We start from the raw sequence: 19,175 nt of genomic DNA, 5'->3' as shown, positions 1-19,175 counted from the left end.
AAACTTAAACTATAGAGGTAGGTACATTGTTATTAACTTAATTAGGGGACTCCTAAGGCTTAGGAAGAGCCACACTCAAGGGGCCAAAGAGTCCCATGTGGCTCGAGAGCCGCAGTTTGCCAACCACGGATTAGCACATGACTTCCCAGCCAAAGACTACATTTCCCAGGCTCCCTTGTAGCCAGCTGTGGTCATGTGACTAAGTTCTGGCCGAGGAATGTGAGTGGGAATAATGAAGATAATGTCTGAGTCATGCCTTTGATAAGGGAAGGAGGAGAGAACGGCCCCATTTCTTCCTTCCTGTTGGCGGGGATGCAAAATTGGTGGCTAAAGCCATTTTGGAGCATGAGATGGAAGACAGAACAAGATAGTGTCACCTCTGACACGCGAACTCATTTTTTTGGTTGATTTTTTCTTTGTTAAATGGCATTTCAATATATAAAATAAATATCAAAAATATACGTCTTTGTTTTACTATGGTTGCAAATATCAAAAAATTTCTATATGTAACACGGCACCAGAGTTAAGTTAGGGTTTTTCGAAATGCTGACACGCCGAGCTCAAAAGGTTCGCCATCACTGAGATAGAGGAAGCCTGAATTCTGACACTGCGGGTCTCCCATCCTAGATTCCAACCACCTCTGAAGGCTTACACATGAGAGATGACATTTTCCATCTTGTTTAAGCTAATGTCTATATAGTAGCGTTCATCGATTTTTTTTATAGTAGTAGAGAGGGGGGAGGAGAGGGACAGAGTAGAACTTCGATGAGAGAGAACATCGATCAGCTGCCTCCTGCACATCTCCTACTGGGGATGTGCCGCAAACCAAGGTACATGCCCTTGACCGGAATCGAACCTGAGACCTTTCAGTCCGCAGGCCGACGCTCTATCCACTGAGCCAAACCGGTTTCGGCCTGCCATTTTCTTTGATAATGAAAAATTCCCATGATATTTTCTCTCAGGAAAGCAAATAGAGAAAAACATATGCTTTTTGCCCTATTGAATTCATAGGTTCTCCATTTATATAAAATGCAGAAGATAATATCACCTATCAGGTTATCCAAGTTTATGCTATACTGGATGAAACAAATGGTGGTTGTGTTAGCTAGCTCCTGCTTTGGAACCATCATCTACCAATCTATCTTTTACTGGGCAAGTCATCCTTGCCCAGTCTTGTCTCAGTCATCAGAGAATGCCGGTCATATTATATCGTCTCTCTAAACTCCTTGCCATCCCTCTGCCATTGACTTGAGTCCTTTTGACTTATTACCTACATTGTTGTAATAGCTTTCTATCTGATCCCTGCTCTTAGTCTTTAGAGAGAGAGGAAAGGAGAGGGTAACATCTCTGTGAGATTGCCTCCTGCACACACCCTCCTGGGGATTGGGGATCAAGCCGAAACTGGGGCATGTGCCCTGACTGGGAATCAGACCAGCAACCTTTTGGTGCTCGGGATGACACCCAACCAACTGAGCCACACTGGCCAGGGCAGTCTTTTTTTTAACCCTCAACCCGAGAATATGTTTTCATTAATTTTTAGGGAGGGAGGGAGGGAGCGGGGAGACACATGGAGGGGGGGAGAGAGAAAGAGAAACAGAAACATCGATTGGTTGCCTCTTTTAAGCACCCCGACCGGGACTCGAATCCACAATCACTTGGTGTACAGGACAACGCTCCAACTGAGCAACTGGCCAGGACCCTGCTCGTACTCTAAATTCTCTCTGCTAAATGGTATTTTTAGGTGTCTTCCCCCACAACCCCCCAATCCCCCTTTGCCTAGAATTGCTGTTTTCTTCCTTTTACTTAAAGTGATGAGGAAATTGCAGACTTTATAACATTTTATTCATAAATACTTCAGTATATATCTCAGTCTCTGGACATGTTAGCATTATAATTTAGCTCATTTTATTGTAATTATTGGATTTCGGTGGTGCCTTCCTTGCTTTGAGGGCAAAATTATTTTTCTAATGTGTTCCTCCACAAGGGCAGTGATTGAAGAGGTCTATGGTTTTCGCTGTTTGTAAATGGATGTTATTTTATAAAAAGGTGGGAAAAAAAGCCTGGGCATTTTTGTGGGAATTTCCTACTACGTATTTACATGGTAGATAAATCAGCTCTGTTCTTATGTGAAACTATGCCAGTGCTGCTTCGTGTTCCTTTTTCATGTGTCTGGCAGTGATAGTGATATTGTTTCATTCTTCTCCACCATCGCCCCCCCCCCATGAAGTAGTGCTCAGTATCATCTCAATGTGATGTACTCCACCTGTCTACTGTATATAGGAGAGTTTTGTGTCTTTTTTACTTTCTGGTTGCTTCCGTCAGGGAGAGTCGGTAATCCTTCAGATAGCTTGAATATCTTATTTATAAGTTGTACTTTTCTCATCAGTATAATATAAAACTGTTAATGATCTCTCCCTTTTTAAGAGAATTTTGCTTATAGTGGTGATTTGCATGGGGGGTTTCTACTCTTTTATCCCAGCAGAGTGCCTTGCAGAAGTATTTTTTGACTCCTTATCTACCTTATCAGCTTACATATTGTCAAAGCATTACATTCAAAGTAAAATTAGTATTAGAAATTATAAGAGGAATTGATAAAATCAGTTGATCTCACTTCTGTACCTACAGAAAGAATGGAGGGAAGACAGAAATGGAGAATTCAAAAGAAAAGTTGCCCGCTGTGTAAGAAAAAGCCAAGAGACTGCTTTTGAGTGACATTTATTCAATAGCTGTAATTTTACTTATTTCAGGGTAAGTTCATTTTAAAAATCATATTATTACTTTGCCTTTTTATAAATGTTGTATATGTTTTGGGAAATTATGTGATTTAGTTATTTGAATTGCATTTTTCATTGGCTTCAGTTTCTAGTGGTTAGTATCCAGTAGTTTGCTGTTTCTCAACAGAAACAGTGTATAACTTACTTGCTTTTTCTTTTAGTAGGCCCAGCTGTTTTCAAGTAGGTATATCAAACTAGTTGGTATGGTAGCAGTTTATTTTTTTTCAGAAACTAGAGATGGTAAAATTTCCAATGATAAAGTGCTTATTTCAAGTTTCTTCCATTTTACCATTGCTTTTTTTGTAATTTTATCAGTTTGTATTCCCAAACAATATTGGATGTCTTGAATTGTATATATGAAATTATAATGTATGCTTTTTTTGTGACTTATTATTCAATATCAGATTCTTGAAATTGGTCTGTATTAATGTGCAGCTACATTTAATCTGTTTTCACTGTTATGTAGTGGTTTATTAGATAAATTACCTCTCTCCTCTAATTTCTTACTGCAGTTATTTTCCAAATTATGGTGGGGGTTTTTTGCTTGTTTATTTTGCTTTGTTTTTGCTATTATAGAGAATGTGGCTATTCTTGTTTCTTGCTGCACATGTACTATGAGTTTCTTTAGTGTGTATACCTATGGGTGGAATTGTTAAGGGTATATACTATCTCTGATTTCTGAAGAGACTCAGATCTACTTTTTGATCTCTTTATAATAACCTGAAATGCTGAAAATTAACTTGACTTATTGCTGTTACCACCAGATATAATAATAAGCTTATAGTCTTAAAATTATTTGTTTTTCATCTTGTTTATATCCTTTTTATTTTTGCTAATAATTTTGTTCTTATTTCATTATCATTACATGTAATACCTCCATCACATCTAGTCAGTGGTCCATGTCTTTTCCCTTCTGTAACTCTTGCTTTCCACCACCTTAGAGCAAGTTCCTGTTACTAGACACTGCCTTAGCCTGCTAGTTTTGAACATCCTTCATGCCAGCCTCTACTTCATCCTGAATATTTGTTCTGGATACAGCTGCACATTGATCTTCACAAAGCTCAACTCATTGCATCGGTTGGTTTATGAGTATGACAAAATCTTAGGAACAACAGACACACTCAGGGCTTTTACCCATATCATTTTCAAGTTAGAAAAGGGCTTGGCGACAACAAAGAATTGATGAGGAACGAAATAACATATTGAAGCCTAAGCTTATGTGTGATTTTACCTTAACAGTACTTTAAAAATTTAGGAAATAACAAAGAATTTTATTACTTTTACCTTGATAATATATTGTAAGTTAGATAAGTACTAATGAAGTGTCAGAAACAAATTTTATAAGGGATTATATATTATCTCCTTTACTAGTGGGACTAGAGTTAATTTATGCTTATAACATTCACGTCTTTAAGATATATTTATCGCTCTAACCAGTTTGGCTCAGTGGATAGAGCGTCGGCCTGCGGACTGAAGGGTCCCAGGTTCGATTCCGGTCAAGGGCATGTACCTTGGTTGCGGGCACATCCCCAGTAGGGGGTGTGCAGAAGGCAGCTGATCGATGTTCTCTTTCATCGATGTTTCTAACCCGGGACCCTTCAGTCCGCAGGCTCAACGCTCTATCCACTGAGCCAAACCAGCTTCGGCTAAAAAGATATATTTATCAAACTCTGACTGATCTGGCTTAGTTGGTTGGGCATCATCCCATGCACCAGGAGATTGCAGGTTCGATTCTGGTCAAGGGCACATGCCCAGGTTGCAGACTTGATCTCTTGTAGACACTAAGAGAGAAACATACCTTTTTATGTCTGATCTAACTGGCTAAATTAACTTGCAGAAGGCAGACAATCGATGTTGCTCTTACATGATGTTTCTCTCCCTCTCTCTAAAAATCAATAAATTATTTAAAAAAAGAAATATACCTCTCAAGATTAAAGTTCACTTATCAAAAAGATAGAGTCAAGCCAAAACCGGTTTGGCTCAGTGGATAGAGCGTCGGCCTGCGGACTGAAAGGTCCCAGGTTCGATTCCGGTCAAGGGCATGTACCTGGGTTGCGGGCACATCCCCAGTAGGAGATGTGCAGCAGGCAGCTGATCGATGTCTCTCTGTCATCGATGTTTCTAACTCTCTATCTCTCTCCCTTCCTCTCTGTAAAAAATCAATAAAATATATTTTTAAAAAAAAGATAGAGTCAAAAAATGTTGAGTTAAAATACCTCATTACGTAGAATAAGTTAATTGAAAAACAGTATACTGTTACTCATGAAACTAAACTAATTACTGTTAAAGAGTATGGAAGCAATAATTGGAAATCTTCACTAACATAGGTCAGCACTGTTCACACATTAATAACAAAACAAACTTCTTTAAAGTTGCAAGTACTCCAGATATATTCAGTATGCATATTGTGGCAGCTTAGAGTCCTTAATAGAATTTTAATTGAAATTAATGCACTCTTTTTTTCCAGTGATTAATTTTAGTTATTATCTTAGTTATGCTACTGTTAAGCTTGTTTTTTTCTGTACTTTTAATTCAACATTGTCTTTTGATATTTTGCTAGCTCAATAATATATATATCCGCTTCCTTTTTAAATAGTTGCATATTATTTTTTTATTTTTATATATTTTTATTTTTATTGATTTCAGAGAGGAAGGGAGAAAGAGAGATAGAAGCTTCAATGATGAGAATCATTGATCGGCTGCCTCCTGCATGCCTCCTACTGGGGATCAAGCCTGCAACTTGGGCATGTGCCCTGACCAGGAATTGAACCCGGGATCCTTCAGTCCACAGGCCGATGCTCTATCCACTGAGCCAAACTGGCTAGGGTGAAAGTTGCATATTATTAAGAATCAAGATTTATATCTGAAATGAGAGGTAACACCAAGAACAGGAGACACACTGAGCTTATTTCAGTTCTTGTTAATGAATATTTGTTATATGCCTACTATTTGCAAAGGCATGATAGTTACATAGATACATTATCTACATTATCCTGGCCAATTAAAAAGCCGTTAATTTAGCCAGTTAGATCAGACATAAAAAGGTAAGGTTAAATCACATTAAAAACTCTAGTGGGAGTAGAAGCAGAGTATGGTTTTGATAAGTCAGCACATGCCTAAGTACTGAATGGTTACGATGGTTAGGACAGAGATTAGACATAGAGGTGCTGGTGAGATTGGAAGTATCCAGAGTAGAGGTGAAAATTCACTTAATGTAGGGAGCAGTACTTATTAGGGCCAAGGACAGCATCTTGTATAATTTCCACACTGAGGGACAGAAGGAAGAAACAGAGATAGAAACATGTGGGCTGGTTGGCCACAAGGAGGAGAGTGAAGCATTACTGACCTCAGACGGAGTGGATGTGTATGGTCACCAATGCCAGGACATAAGACAAAGAATCCTATATAATAAAAGCCTAATATGCTAAGTGTCCGGTCGTCCGTTCAACCAAAGTGTAATATGCTAATGATATGCTAAGGCCGCTCAATCGCTCGCTATGATGGGCACTGACCACCAGGGGGCAGACACTCTGACCGGTTGGTTAGCATGCTACTAGGGTCCGGCTGATTGGGGCTGAGCAAGAAAGGCCAGACATGCCCTGGAACCCTCCTGGGTCCCTCCTTGGCTGGCCAACTTCCCGCATCCCTCCCCAGCTCCGATTGTGCACTGGTGGGGTCCTGTGGCCTGGCCTGCACCCTCTCGCAATCCAGGTTGAGGGGACGCCCCCCCCACACACACACGAGCGCACGAATTTCGTGCACTGGGCCTCTAATAAGATATAAGAATCAGTTTTGATGGAAAACCAGTGAATTGGTCATATGCAGGGCGGGTGAGAGGGGAGAATTGTTTTCTACTAGTATACTTAGTGCCAGTTCAGTATGAATTGGAACTTTTGGAAGTATCTGTGTGAAAGTAATGGGAAAACTTCTTGTTACTAAGCTGTTTAATTCATGGACTGCTTTCACTTAAGAATGGCTAAACACTTACCCCTGAGTGAGTAGTTACTTTTATTGTCTGTGATATCAAAAAGTGTTTTTTATTTGGAAGCATACTTGTCTGCTTTGTATTTTTAGGGCCTTTTAATAAAATGTGTGACTTTAACAGGTGGATATATGGTGCTTGGGACAAATGCCCTAACCATTGAGCCACTGGCCATGGCCGGAACTACATTTAAAATTTTATTTACTATTATTTAAATTTAAAGTGAAGTAGCCATATGTGGCTTCCATATTGGACAAACACAAAGGTTACCTTAAAATGAAATTAATTTGTTTTTAAAGAAATAGCATGTGAGTAAAAATTTATAATAGATTCTTTTGTAATTTATAAATTTATTTTATAATGCTGTTTGTTTTGTTGTAGGTCTCCAATCGAGAAACATGGCACTGTTTTTCCTGCACTCTACCCACCTATTGCTGGACTTCTCTTGTAACAAGTTGGCAAACACTGGCTGGAACTGGGCTGCAATAAAACATGCCAGTATCAATGCTGACAAGAGCCTAACAAGTGCCAACTTACAGATGATTACGTATTTTGAATTCTAATGAACTGTTTTAACCTTCAGGAAGAATTGTAAAGACCTGTACATAGCACAACATGATCCGGATAATATATATACTGTTCATGTACATCCACAAATACACCTTGTACCAAATAATGCTTTCTTGTAGTAGAATAAGAATCGTGTAAATTCTAAAAGATTTTAGCAGGTTTTCTTCCCCTACTCATTGTTTCTTATGTTTTAAAAGACTCTTTAAAGCATGTCAGATGAAAAGCAATTAGGATGAAAAGTTTCCATTTAATTTCCTTTAAACCATTGAGGCTTCATTAAACTCTTTCCATTTACTAAAGTTTGTATCTTCTTTGTTTTGACACACCCCCCTTTGTGTTTATCTCTTCTATCTGCAAGAAGGTTTTCAAATCATTTAGTTCCAATACTGAAATACTAAATAAGCAGTTACTTGATTTTAATGATGACTTCGGAGGAGTGGTCATCACTAGGTGCTTTGTCCTTTTTGTATTCTAGTTGTACCCGTCACTTGGATTGGATGTAGCAATAACATTTTTTGGCTGTTGAGAGCTCTTGAACTGTCATTATTCCTAAGAACTAAAAAGAGTTGGTTCTGAATTCAATTTAGTGAAATTTACCCCAATTATACAAAATTCTGATTTGGTTTTATTTTTGCCCTCCAGTTACCTAATGTTAAGGTTGGATGACTAAAGCATGCACAGCTACAGGCTTTCTACTTAACTTCTGGGTTTGCTATTAAAAATGCTGTTTACCCTCATAACCTTAGCCCTTCATATTTCTTTGCCTCTATTCTTCTATACTCAGATTTTTCTCACTTATTGTACAAAGAAATTGCGATGTATATTTTCATGTAATTTGATTTTGGAATTCTGTCACCTTATGTAGTGAGTTCTTCCAAAATATAATTTTTTTCCAATAATTGTCAAGTCGTTGGCTTTTATTGTATTGAATGAAGGTTATAATACTGAATGCCAGAGAAGTGCAGTTTAGAAAAATCTCAGGTTGATTCTTTATGCAAACAAACTCTTAATACTTGAAAATCACATGACCATGACAGTATATTTATTTGTTCTCTATCTAGATTCTTAAGTGAATCTCAAAGCATTACGGAGGTGTAAATGCTTTCTGTTTTGACATATAGATTCTGTCACTGACATAGTGCACTTGGATTTTATTAATGTTTGAGTATATTTCGTGAGTTTTCTAAAACAATTTCAGGAAATGGTAAAATGAGCATGTACAGTGTTAAAGGGAGGTCCAGATTCCTCTCTGTTTGGTGTGAGGTTGGGATTGGGAAGTAGTTTTTGGCAGATGAGGGATAGAACTTGTGACAGTACCAGATGGGACATGGTATTTGTGAGAATTGGTGCATCTCTGCTCTGATGAGTTTGGAGAACTATTTTGGCAGAAGAATGAAAGGATTCCTGCAAGTAGCCTAGTCCTTTATGAACTTTGCATGTCCTTTTTTAAGCAGAAGTAAAATGGTTAAGGACGTAGTCACCATAGAGAGTGATTTTTCTAAATCCCAGGCTGTTTTCCACTCTGAAGCATTATAAAAACCCATAAATGTGTAATGACTAAATGTGAAATTTTTTATTTTATTCATTGTGGCCCAAATTTCTTTAAGAACTTTCTAACTTTTTTTTTAAGACTCTTAAGAATTGTTGCCCCAAAGTGCCAGTACTGCACACCTACCTGGGACTTTAAACGCAATCCCTTTACTCTTAAATCAGAAATTGTTCACATGGTGGTGGTTGTGACAGAATGAAGTCTGAATTTTACTATCCTGTTGCAAAAATTCTGCCTAGCAATCTGTTGAGTTTAAAACCTAGTGATTTGGGAGTGGCAAATGACCTAGTAACTCAGGGACAACTATTCTTGAACTTTTAAGTGCCACTTTAATTCAGTTACTTTGGTATAATCATATGTGTTGAGTTTAGATCTAGAAGGGAGAGCCAGAAATGAGTGCACCTTTCCACACTCCTTTCCACCTGGTGCCCTGGCCATGCTAGACATGGAAACACAGGCCTAGATAGATGTTTTGACTTTTCCTCTGTCAGAGGTGTCATCTGTGCCTTTCCAAGAGTTCATCTGACAGTGTGAATTTAAATGCCTCCATATTTGTTAAATCACACTTGGGTGACACTGATCCAGGTGGCTGTTGTCCCACCAGTGCCTTGCCGTTAGTGTGAGGTGAGTCCTCTCTGCTTTAGGAAAAGGATTTTTCTCCCTAACCTTGTGCCAACTATTGACATCTCCATAGTCATAGATTATAGAACTGTTGGCTGCTTCCTAAATTTATTCTAAGTTCTTGTAAAGGCTTATAGATTTCAGTCTGTTCATAACAGGATAGATGATGTCAGTGGCTTTTTGGCCTCTTTGTAAAGAGTTTAAAATCCATATGAAGTTGGTTTTACCTTGTTATTTATAAGGTAATATCTTTGTGAGGTTATTCCACTGGTTGTGTGATCACTTGGGTGTCATAGTATTTTTTAATGACCTTCATTCTTAGTTGTGAAATTTTATCTTACACTCACTCACCCTTTAAAAATCTGCCTATTTGGGGTTGTGGTGCCTGTGTATCTTTGCCCGTCTGGTCTCCAGTTGGTGGAATTTCCTTTTGTACTGCCACTTCTCAGCATCTTTGAAATTTGACATAATGTTGCTTCATTCCAGTTTTAGTTCTGTAATTTGTTGATTGTATTTAACTATGTGAGTTCTGTTTTGATGTTTACTGTATTGTAAAGCACCTCAATCATGTGATGGGGGCTCTATAAATCAATAAATGATGACTTAGAGGCTGTATCATGAGCTATTTTGGTTTTAGGATGCAGGTCTCAAAAGCAAGTTGTGGGATATAAACAGCCCATGATACCAAAAGGTCCACAAGGGGAACCTTGAGAACGAATTTTTAAAACTTCATTTAAAGAAGGAACCAGAGGGTGGGAAGTTAACTTCCAACCTGATATAATGGTCTTAAATTTTCTAGTAAAGGACCAACCACCCTTCTTTAATCAGAGTTTTCTGTGATGCTAATTTAGAATCTAAATAAAATGAGCACATGTTAGAGCATTATCGGAAATTTTGTCTTTGGTCTAAACTGGCTCTACCATAAAGATAAGCAACAGATGAAGGACCCAGACTCAAATGTGAACTGGAAGAGACCACAGGCACCATCTCAATCACCCTCTTCCCTCTTTTAAACAGATGGACACACTTGGCCCAGATCTCTGCACAGGACCACTTAGTAAGTAAGTGGCAAAAGAGGCAATATAGTTTTGTTTTGTTTAAATAGGATGTCAATATTCAGCTTCTTACCCTACATTTTTTACATATAGTTCAGTGTTAGGTGTTGAAAGCTTGTTTGTGTTGATACAAGTTGCCAGTGGCTATTAAGATCTCTTCCTTACAAACAGAAAACATGGAGCTGAGCTTTTTACAAAGCAAGAAAATCCTTGGGAGCTGTTGGGGAAGATTGGGAGTCATTTTCCAAGTTTAATTTCCCTGGTAAATATATTTGAAATAAAATTATTACAGGAGGGCGTGAATAATGTTGCTGAACACTCTGTTTTATGCATAACCATCTACTCAAGGTTCATAGCAAAAAGGTTTTGTTTGCATGCTGCTGCCAATGCAAATGAGGTTTTAGGTGTGCTACTGTGTGCCAGGCACTAACTGGGCTTTTAGTAAAGACCAGTTGATTTTTCTCCCAACCTCTCAGAAGGTTGTAACCATGTTATTAAATTAAGTTTTTATTTTCTGGGGGATTGCAAACCTCAACAGGATTCAGTCTGCAGAGCAAGTTATTTCTAGATAAAGTATTTTTGGTCACTCAGTTTCAGATATAATCTGCTAGGGTAGGATTAGGCTTTTGACTCGTTGAGTCAGTGCATCACACTGAGCTATAGTGAAAATGATTAAAGAATTTTGAATCCTATTCACATAAGGTGGAATGAATTGAAGGAAGAGGTTCACAAAAGGCAGCCATATCTCAGACATAGGAGCTGCACAGAAAACCACAGGAAAGATACTTGATTTTTCTCTCCTGCCAGCAGTATTTATTAGGAATAAGTGACACTTGTGACATCTCATTTATCCCTAAAGAGCACCAGCTCCTATTTATTGAAGTTCTACTTTGTGACAGGCTTGTGCTAGGTAGGCTTCATAAAGGATCTAGCCAAATTCTTACATGGATCCTTCAAAGTAATAGTTTCTCATAAGGAAATAGGTTCAGATAAATTTGTCAAGCAAATTTCACGGCCAGGTTTCAGTTCCACAACCTTCCTTACGTGCTGGGAGCCGTTTACCTCAGGAACATCTTTTCCAGGGTCACATGGAGAGTGGATGTGTTGAGGCTGGTACTTGAACTCAATTCATTGGACTTGCACCAGTCTGGGTCTAGCAATGCCCTTCCTCCTCCTACCATGTTATGGCACTGCCTCCCCAGAAAGTCTGTTCCCTTGTGCTCTTAAGGCAGTCAGCATTTATCCCTTCTGTATTTCATGTTCCTTGCCCGAGATAACTCCACATTACGTTTCTATTAACCTGGTACTAAACCATTTGTAGACGACCAGCTGCTGGGTCGGGGTTTTGTACGTAGCAGAGCAGCTCCCTCACTGCAATCTATTGAAAGTCAGCCCTCGACAGAAGGGTTTGTAAAAAGAAAAAAAAAAGTTTCTATTACTCTGATAGAAAAACCTGAATTAGGTCTTAAGATGAACGATGTTTTCTAGTGCTCAACATTTTCAAGATGACCGTATTTCAGGTCATATCTATTGTAGCTCCATCCACGTCTGTTGGGTGTTGTAGTCGCTGAGTACTACAGATGTTTTCATTTACAGGCGTTAAGAAGTCTTCTAGAGCTCAGAGGACTCGTGCCAGGTAGAGCCCACTCAGAAGACAAGGGCCCAGAGACAGGATTGTATGAAAGGTGTTCCTAAAAGGACTACTTTTACCTGTTAGAGGGCTTCTTGAAGGTGGGTTTTGATGAGCAGGTAGTCAAGCCCTTGAGTGGATTAAATCTCTTAAAGTGAGTTCTCTTTTGACTTTGGACATCTAGTCCCAAGTAAAGTGAAAGGGGGAGGATTTGAAGTTAGGAATAAACACATGCTCTCTAGGGAAAAGGTTGTCATCAAATGCTCTAAGGGTCATGACCCTTCAAATCATTAAGAACCATGGATTCTAGTCCAACTCCTCCTTGAAATGGATAGATGGAGAATCTGAGATGGCAGTGTAAAGCTTGCAGGAACTTGCCCATGACCAACACAGGAAATCAGTTGCAGAGCCAAACTTGAACCCAGTTCTCCAGACTCCGGGTATAGGTCACAGTGGTAACAACTCCTCAAACATTCTGAACAGCTGCTGTACGCCAGACACTAGTTTAGGCTGGTGTAGGTCAGGCAAAGGTAAGTCATATGCTGTCAGACCAGACATCAGTCATGTCACCACTTTTATGTCATTTTTATGTTGTGACCCAGAGAATACTTGTAGGGTACTGTTAAGATAAAACAGATGAGGCTGCTTGTGGCCAGAGGAGGCTGGCTGGCTGGCTTGGTCACCCTGATGGCCCAAGGCAGGGGTCCTCAAACTTTTTAAACAGGGGGCCAGTTCACTGTCCCTCAGACCGTTGGAGGGCCGGACTATAGTTTTAAAAAAAACTATGAACAAATTCCTATGCACACTGCACATACCTTATTTTGAAGTAAAAAAACAAAACGGGAACAAATACAGTATTTGTATTTGCATGTGGCCCGCGGGCCGTAGTTTGAGGACCCCTGGCCCAAGCGCTCACCATTTGGCACACTTACAACCCCTTCTTGACAGGGCAGCTTTGCGCTAGGACACCTCCATGGAACCTGGCAAGTATAGTATTCCCCTCGCCTTCTTAGTCTAAGACTAAGCGCTGCTTGCTCAGTGCAGCTCCTCTAAGCACCTCCCTACCCATACCGCCACGTCTTTAGTTTCCCCGCCACAACTGGACCATCATTTCCCCGGGCATCTTATTGTTCTTACATATTTCAATACCCTCTTCCCTCCCATCTCCCAGGTGTCCCTCAGCCAGAAGTACTCTTCATCAGAATTTTAGCCCATGACCCCGTTTCCCGTGTTCTGAACTCCAAATTCCTCCTCCACTTCGCCTCACTACCCACTAATGCTTAATATTGGTAGCACCTAACACTTCTCCAACTTCAAGTCCTCCCCCTTTTCTGTTCTGACACGCTCATCCTGTTCTCAAATCCTTCCTTCAACCCATCCTCTCTGACTCTTAGAGCTTTAATAAAAGTAGTCTCAAAAAAAAGTACATAGAGGAGACACTGAAACCAGGACTTCCAACCTGTGTCCTCTCCCAACGTTTCTTCATTCTCTTCTGGTTGGTACTCTTGCCTACAAACTTCAAACATAACATCGATGTCATCCAGCGCTCGCCCCGATCTCCCCCCACCCCCATCTATGTCCTCATGTTTTAGTAGAATAACAGTGACTCCCTTTTGCATTCGCTTGCAGGGCATCCCGCCTCCCCAGGGACCTAGAACCATCTTTGGCCTTTCCCTCTCCTTTGGCTCTTTTCTCTCAGCCTCTCACATCTTTACCAACAAAATCTAAAGACCCCCCGCCCCTCTCACGGCCAAGTGCTCCCAAAGAGGAGTCTACGCTGTCCATCCCTTCCAGGGCCCTCCCTAGGGAGTGCAACATGATAGAGCCAGGTCGGTGCCTGATCATCCCGGGCTTGGAAGGCACTCGGTGAACAGAGACAAGCTTTCGGATTTTCCGGCGTCCGGCTACTCCCTCCACTTTCATTCACTGCTTTCTCACAGACTAGGCTCCTCCCTTTGCCTGGACTCCCATGACTCTCGCGAGACCTGCGGCCTCTGTTACGCACCGCCCCGATTGAGCGGCGCACTTCTCGCGAGGCTGCAGGCAGGGCCGGGCCGGGCCGACATGGCGGAAGGTAGGGTTTTTGTGGAGCCGCGCGGGACAGCGCGGGAGCTGTGGGGGCGCTGCGGGCTGCGCGCAGCAGCCCCGAGAGGGAACGGCGGGACGTGGTCGCATGGGGCGCGGCGGGTGTCGCGAGCCTTCCTCTTCCGCCTGTCCCCCGCGTCCAGGGCAGGGGTCTTGAACGCTATTCCTATGGCAACGCCCCTTCGGCGCTCCGGGACCCCACGGGACCCCAGGGGACCCCGGCGGGCTGCGGAGCCGGGTCGGGAGGTCCCCTGCGGGAACTGAGTGCAGCCGCGGGGTCCCCAGGGCGGCCGGGCGGCTTCTTGGATTGCCCGCGGTGCTGGGACGGCGGGGGAAGTAACCCTTCTCCTTAGGAAATCGAAACTGCTGTCCTGGCATGTCCTGCATCCGGGAGGGGTACACCCCTCGCCTGCGGAAGAGCCGCGGACTCTTCTCGGGGTGAGGGGTGGCGAGAGCCGGGGCTGTAACTGGCCGGCGCGCCGAACGGGCACGCGCTGTGGTCTGCGGACTCGCCGGCAGCCCGGCATCCGCGGCTGCGATCCTTTCTCCGGCTTCACAGCTGTGCGCGGAGGGGGGCGTGCGTGGGAGGGAGTTGGCGGGGGGCGCGCTGCGGAGAGGGGTGTGCTCCCTGGCTTCTGTCTCGCCCTGAGCCTCTGTCTGGTGCCGTCGTTATGACCTGCAGGTAGAGGCAATTGGCCTCTTAGGGCCTACCTCCCTAACGAAACATTATTAGAATCCTTCACTGTGAAAGCCTTAGTGTACCTGGGGGGCTGGATCGGGGGAGGCCCAGATGTGAGGTACCTGCCAGGGACACTGGGACCTGGCCAGCGTGCTTCTCCTGTTCCATCCCATTATTGGAGGGAAATACTCCTTCTCTGACTTATTTATTGAGTGACTGCAGGTGCTGGTCACGACCTGTCGTGTTGGTTTTGAGTTAAGCTTTGTCTGAACGCACTTTTTTTTTTTTAAATCCTCACCCGAGGACATATTTCTGTTGATTCTAGAGAGAGAGGGAGAAGTCGGGGGGGGAGGGGGGGAGGAACATCGATGAGAGAGAGAGAGAGAGAGAGAGAGAGAGAGAGAGAGAAAGAGAGAAAGAGAGAAAGGAACGATGTGAGAGAAGCATCCACCGCATCCCTTGGTTGCCTCCCGCAGCACGCACCACCCCGACCAGGGATGGAACCAGCAGCCTGGGTATGTGCCCTGACCGGGAATGGAATCCTCAACCCACTGGTGCACTGAGGGCGCTCCAGCCAACTGAGCTGCCTGGCCAGGGCTATCTAAACGCATCTTACCTTTGGGTGGCACGGGACAGTTTGCAGGCTTTTCTCATTTGGACTAGACTTCAGAACAAGGTGAAGGAGGCCTGGCATGTGTGCTATTTGCACTGAATCGTTAAAAGGATCGAGAGCTGGGGCTGGCACCCAGTTTTTTAAAAAAAATTTCATTAAGCCGAGCCTGTTTGGCTCAGTGGATAGAGCGTCAGCCCGGAGACTGAAGGGTCCTGGGTTTGATTCCAGTCAAGGGCACATACCTCAGTTGTAGGCTTGATCCAAGGCCCTGGTTGGGGTGCCTGGGGGAGGCAGCTAATTGATGTGTCTCTCTCACATCCATGTATCTCTGTCTCTCCTCCTCCACTCTCTCTAAAAATCAATGGAAAAATATCCTTGGGTTAGGATTAACCAAATAAATAAATAACTTTTTAAAATTATTGACAGTATTACAGATGTCCCCCATCCTACCCCCCTTCCCCCCTCCACCCAGCCCCCACCCAGTTTTTATCTTAGCTCTTTTTTTAGCATGTTAGACCTCCCTGGAGGGGGAATCATCAGATACATATTGTATGAAAGCAGTGGAGGAATAAAAGCAGAAAGAAAAGCTACATTCCATGAAGCTAGTTTTTGGGTAAATAACAGAATGTTGTGTAACATTGTTTAACTGTTCACCTTAGCCCTAAGCAGCCAGCAAAGCTTGTAGCCCAGAGCAGTGAGGTGGGGTAGAAAGGTTCAGGAGGGCCTTATTGTGTGGTGATGGGTAGGTAGTCCAGTACTTTCATACTAGGACGAGAATAGAAGTTGGTGTTTTGGGGATACATTATAAAGGTTGAAATTGTGGAGAGCAGCTGGTTTTTCATTCAGCAGTTTTACTGAGCATGTGTGGTGGGCTTTGAAGTCAGGTTCCAGCCATGAGAAGCTCACACCAGGCGAGTATGCTGATGGTTACCCTGCAAGTGCCTTGACGTGCATGTAAGAGTTAGGGTAGCCGAAACCGGTTTGGCTCAGTGGATAGAGCGTCGGCCTGCGGACTGAAAGGTCCCAGGTTGGATTCCGGTCAGGGGCAGGTACCTGGGTTGCGGGCACATCCCCAGTAGGAGATGTGCAGGAGGCAGCTGATCGATATTTCTCTCTCATCGATGTTTCTAACTCTCTATCTCTCTCCCTTCCTCTCTGTAAAAAAATCAATAAAATATATTTTAAAAAAAAAAGAGTTAGGGTAACATCTAGCCAGTGGAGTATGCATCTTAAACAAAACATCCTTTCAGGGTTCAATTTAAAAGGGAGGATAGATAGGTAAGCACAGTCATGAGATTCTGACTTCACAGTTTTCTTTTACCATTTTTTGTGTCCTAATTTCCTGGCCTCTTCTGATGTAAGCTCTTTGGAAACCATGTTGCAAACGTTGACTAGGAAGAATTGAGTAGGGCATTTTAGTCCACTTAGCTCATTAAACTGAAGGTGCTTTTTATGCAGAGGAAGGCAAGATTCACTAGAAAATGCTTTGCTGGGTTGTTACTTGTTTAATGCTGCTTGTTGTACTTTAATCAGAATGATCTCTTTATTATTTTATTCATTCAACAAATGTCCCATGCCATTGCATATAATCTGGATACCTTTCGGCTCTATACCTTTCTATACCACTTCTTTCTTTTCTCTACCTTCCCTTTTTTTCATTTCTGTCACAAGCAATAGTTGTTAGCCTTCTCCTTGAGGATTTTTTTTTTTCCAAAGAAAGTTTATCTATTCACTGCAGTGACTGTTGATGTGCCAGAGTAGAGCTATAGAATCATTGTCGAGATATGCAGGGTTCAGTCACTGGCAAGTTGAGTTGTTGTAGTTAAGATATTATGATTTACAAGTCATGCCCAACAAAATGAGAAATAGCTATGTCCTTAATATCTCTTGTTGAATCTGAGTAGGCCAAGGAACTAGGTATCTATTGAATTCCACCTAGTGAGGCATTGTTGGGTGGAGGATGGGATGAGCATGGCGTGGGGGTAGAGGGAGAAGTAGTGGGTGGTTAAAAATGAATAGCCAGCTAGCTGGTTTGGCTCAGTGGATAGAGCATTGGCCTGCAGGTCAAAGGGTCCCAGGTTAGATTCCGGTCAAGGGCATGTACCTTGGTTGCGGGCTCCTCCCTGGCCCTGACCCTGGTTGGGGCTTGTGCAGGATGCAGCCAGTCGATGTGTTTCTTTCACATCGATGTTTCTGTCTCCACTCTCTTCCACTCTCCCTAAAAATCAATGGGAAAATATCCTCAGGTGAGTATTAACAAACAAACAAGAGTAGCTAGACCTAGAGTCTATTCACAGGCAACTCCGCAGTCTAGGAGGGGAGGTAAAAAGTATGTGCATAAGAAACTGTATTATGTGATGGACAGTGAAAAATGCTTCGGAGTTACTTTGAGAATTCAGAATAGGAAGGGATTGTTTTAGGGAAGTGGTGGGGAGCATTGGGTGGTCAGGGAAGGTCTTTGCTGCAAGCATTGGAGCTGGGCTTTGAAAAATAAGCCTCTTTTGGACATAGGAGAGATGGTAGTGGGAAGAGGTCACTGTTCTTGATGAAAGGATATGAGGCTGGAAAAGTATGTTAAGGGCTGATTATGAAAGAATTGGTGAAGCATTTGGATTTTACTCTGAGCCATGGGGTGAGGCTGATGAAAGGTGTCAGCCAAGATAGTGACATGACTAGAATTGTCTGAGGCATGTTGAAATGGCTACCATGTTTATCTACGCCTCCATCTTGACCAGAAACCCAAAGTAGTGTTTTTTTTTTTAAGCAAACTTTGGTTAAATAATGGCTTTTGGACTTTGTCAGAACAGTCAAGTTATGAAATGCTAGATACTTTAAATGGTGAAAAGTCATAATAGGAAATATCTCTTAGTACCATCTTATCTATATACTAGAGGCCCGGTGCACGAAATTTGTGCACTGGAAGGGGGAGTGGTGTCCCTCAGCCCAGCCTGCACCATCTCTAATCTGGGACCCGTTGGGGGATGTTCGACTGCTGGTTTAGACCCAATCCCAGCAGTTGGGCATCCCTCTCACAATCCGGGACTTCTGGCTCCCAACCGCTTGCCTGCCTGATTGTCCTAACCGCTTCTGCCTGCCAGCCTGATCGCCCCCAACTGCCCTCCCCTGATGGCCTGGTCGCCCCTAACTGCCATCCCCTGCTGGCCTGATCGCCCACAACTGCCCTTCCCTGCCAGCCATCTTGTGGCTGTGGGCGCCACCATCTTTGAGGGCGGGGCAGTCAATTAGCATATTCCCTCCTTATTAGCTATGGGCACTGCCATCTTTGAGGGTGTGGTAGTCAATTAGCATATTCCCTCCTTATTGGCTGTGGGTGCCCCATCTTTGTGATGGCGTGAGGGTCAATTAGCATATTCCCCTCTTTATTATCTACACTAATAAAAGAGAAACATGGTAATTAGCGTACGACCGCTACCCTTCCCATTGGCTAATCAGCATATCTTTATGGAAATTAACTGTCAGCCAAGATGGCGGCCGGCAGCCAGGCAGCTGGAAGCGAACATGAGGCTTGCTTGCTCCAGTGACTGCAGACTCCAACATTCCCCGCCTGCCTTGCCGGCCTCTGAGCTGGCAGTTTGAAACATTCTAACAATATAGGC

General features: G+C 42.7%; 2 protein-coding genes across 4 annotated transcripts in view; both read left to right on the top strand.

The window, feature by feature from the left end:
- UBE2G1 (ubiquitin conjugating enzyme E2 G1) overlaps positions 1–10,111 on the top strand; it is an 87,763-nt gene extending 77,652 nt beyond the window's left edge. Inside the window, exons 5-7 of one of the 2 annotated variants that reach the window (XR_002826840.1) lie at positions 2,626–2,748; positions 3,716–3,851; positions 7,138–10,111. Coding sequence is in view for 1 of the 2 variants with exons in the window: in XM_006105276.3 (XP_006105338.1) it covers positions 2,626–2,712 (87 nt within the window). In the remaining variant the exon portion in view is untranslated. The remainder of the gene's footprint in view (positions 1–2,625; positions 2,749–3,715; positions 3,852–7,137) is intronic. The other variant, XM_006105276.3, reaches the window with a different exon arrangement.
- Positions 10,112–14,219: 4,108 nt separating this feature from the next.
- ANKFY1 (ankyrin repeat and FYVE domain containing 1) overlaps positions 14,220–19,175 on the top strand; it is a 65,620-nt gene continuing 60,664 nt past the window's right edge. Inside the window, exon 1 of one of the 2 annotated variants that reach the window (XM_006105274.3) lies at positions 14,220–14,255. In XM_006105274.3, coding sequence (XP_006105336.1) covers positions 14,246–14,255 — 10 coding nt within the window. In that variant the 5' untranslated portion in view covers positions 14,220–14,245. The remainder of the gene's footprint in view (positions 14,256–19,175) is intronic. The other variant, XM_023746332.1, reaches the window with a different exon arrangement.

Source organism: Myotis lucifugus, unplaced genomic scaffold (assembly GCF_000147115.1).
Source record: "Myotis lucifugus unplaced genomic scaffold, Myoluc2.0 scaffold_657, whole genome shotgun sequence".
NCBI classification, from domain to species: domain Eukaryota; kingdom Metazoa; phylum Chordata; class Mammalia; order Chiroptera; family Vespertilionidae; genus Myotis; species Myotis lucifugus.
This window is presented reverse-complemented; position numbering and strand designations above follow the sequence as displayed.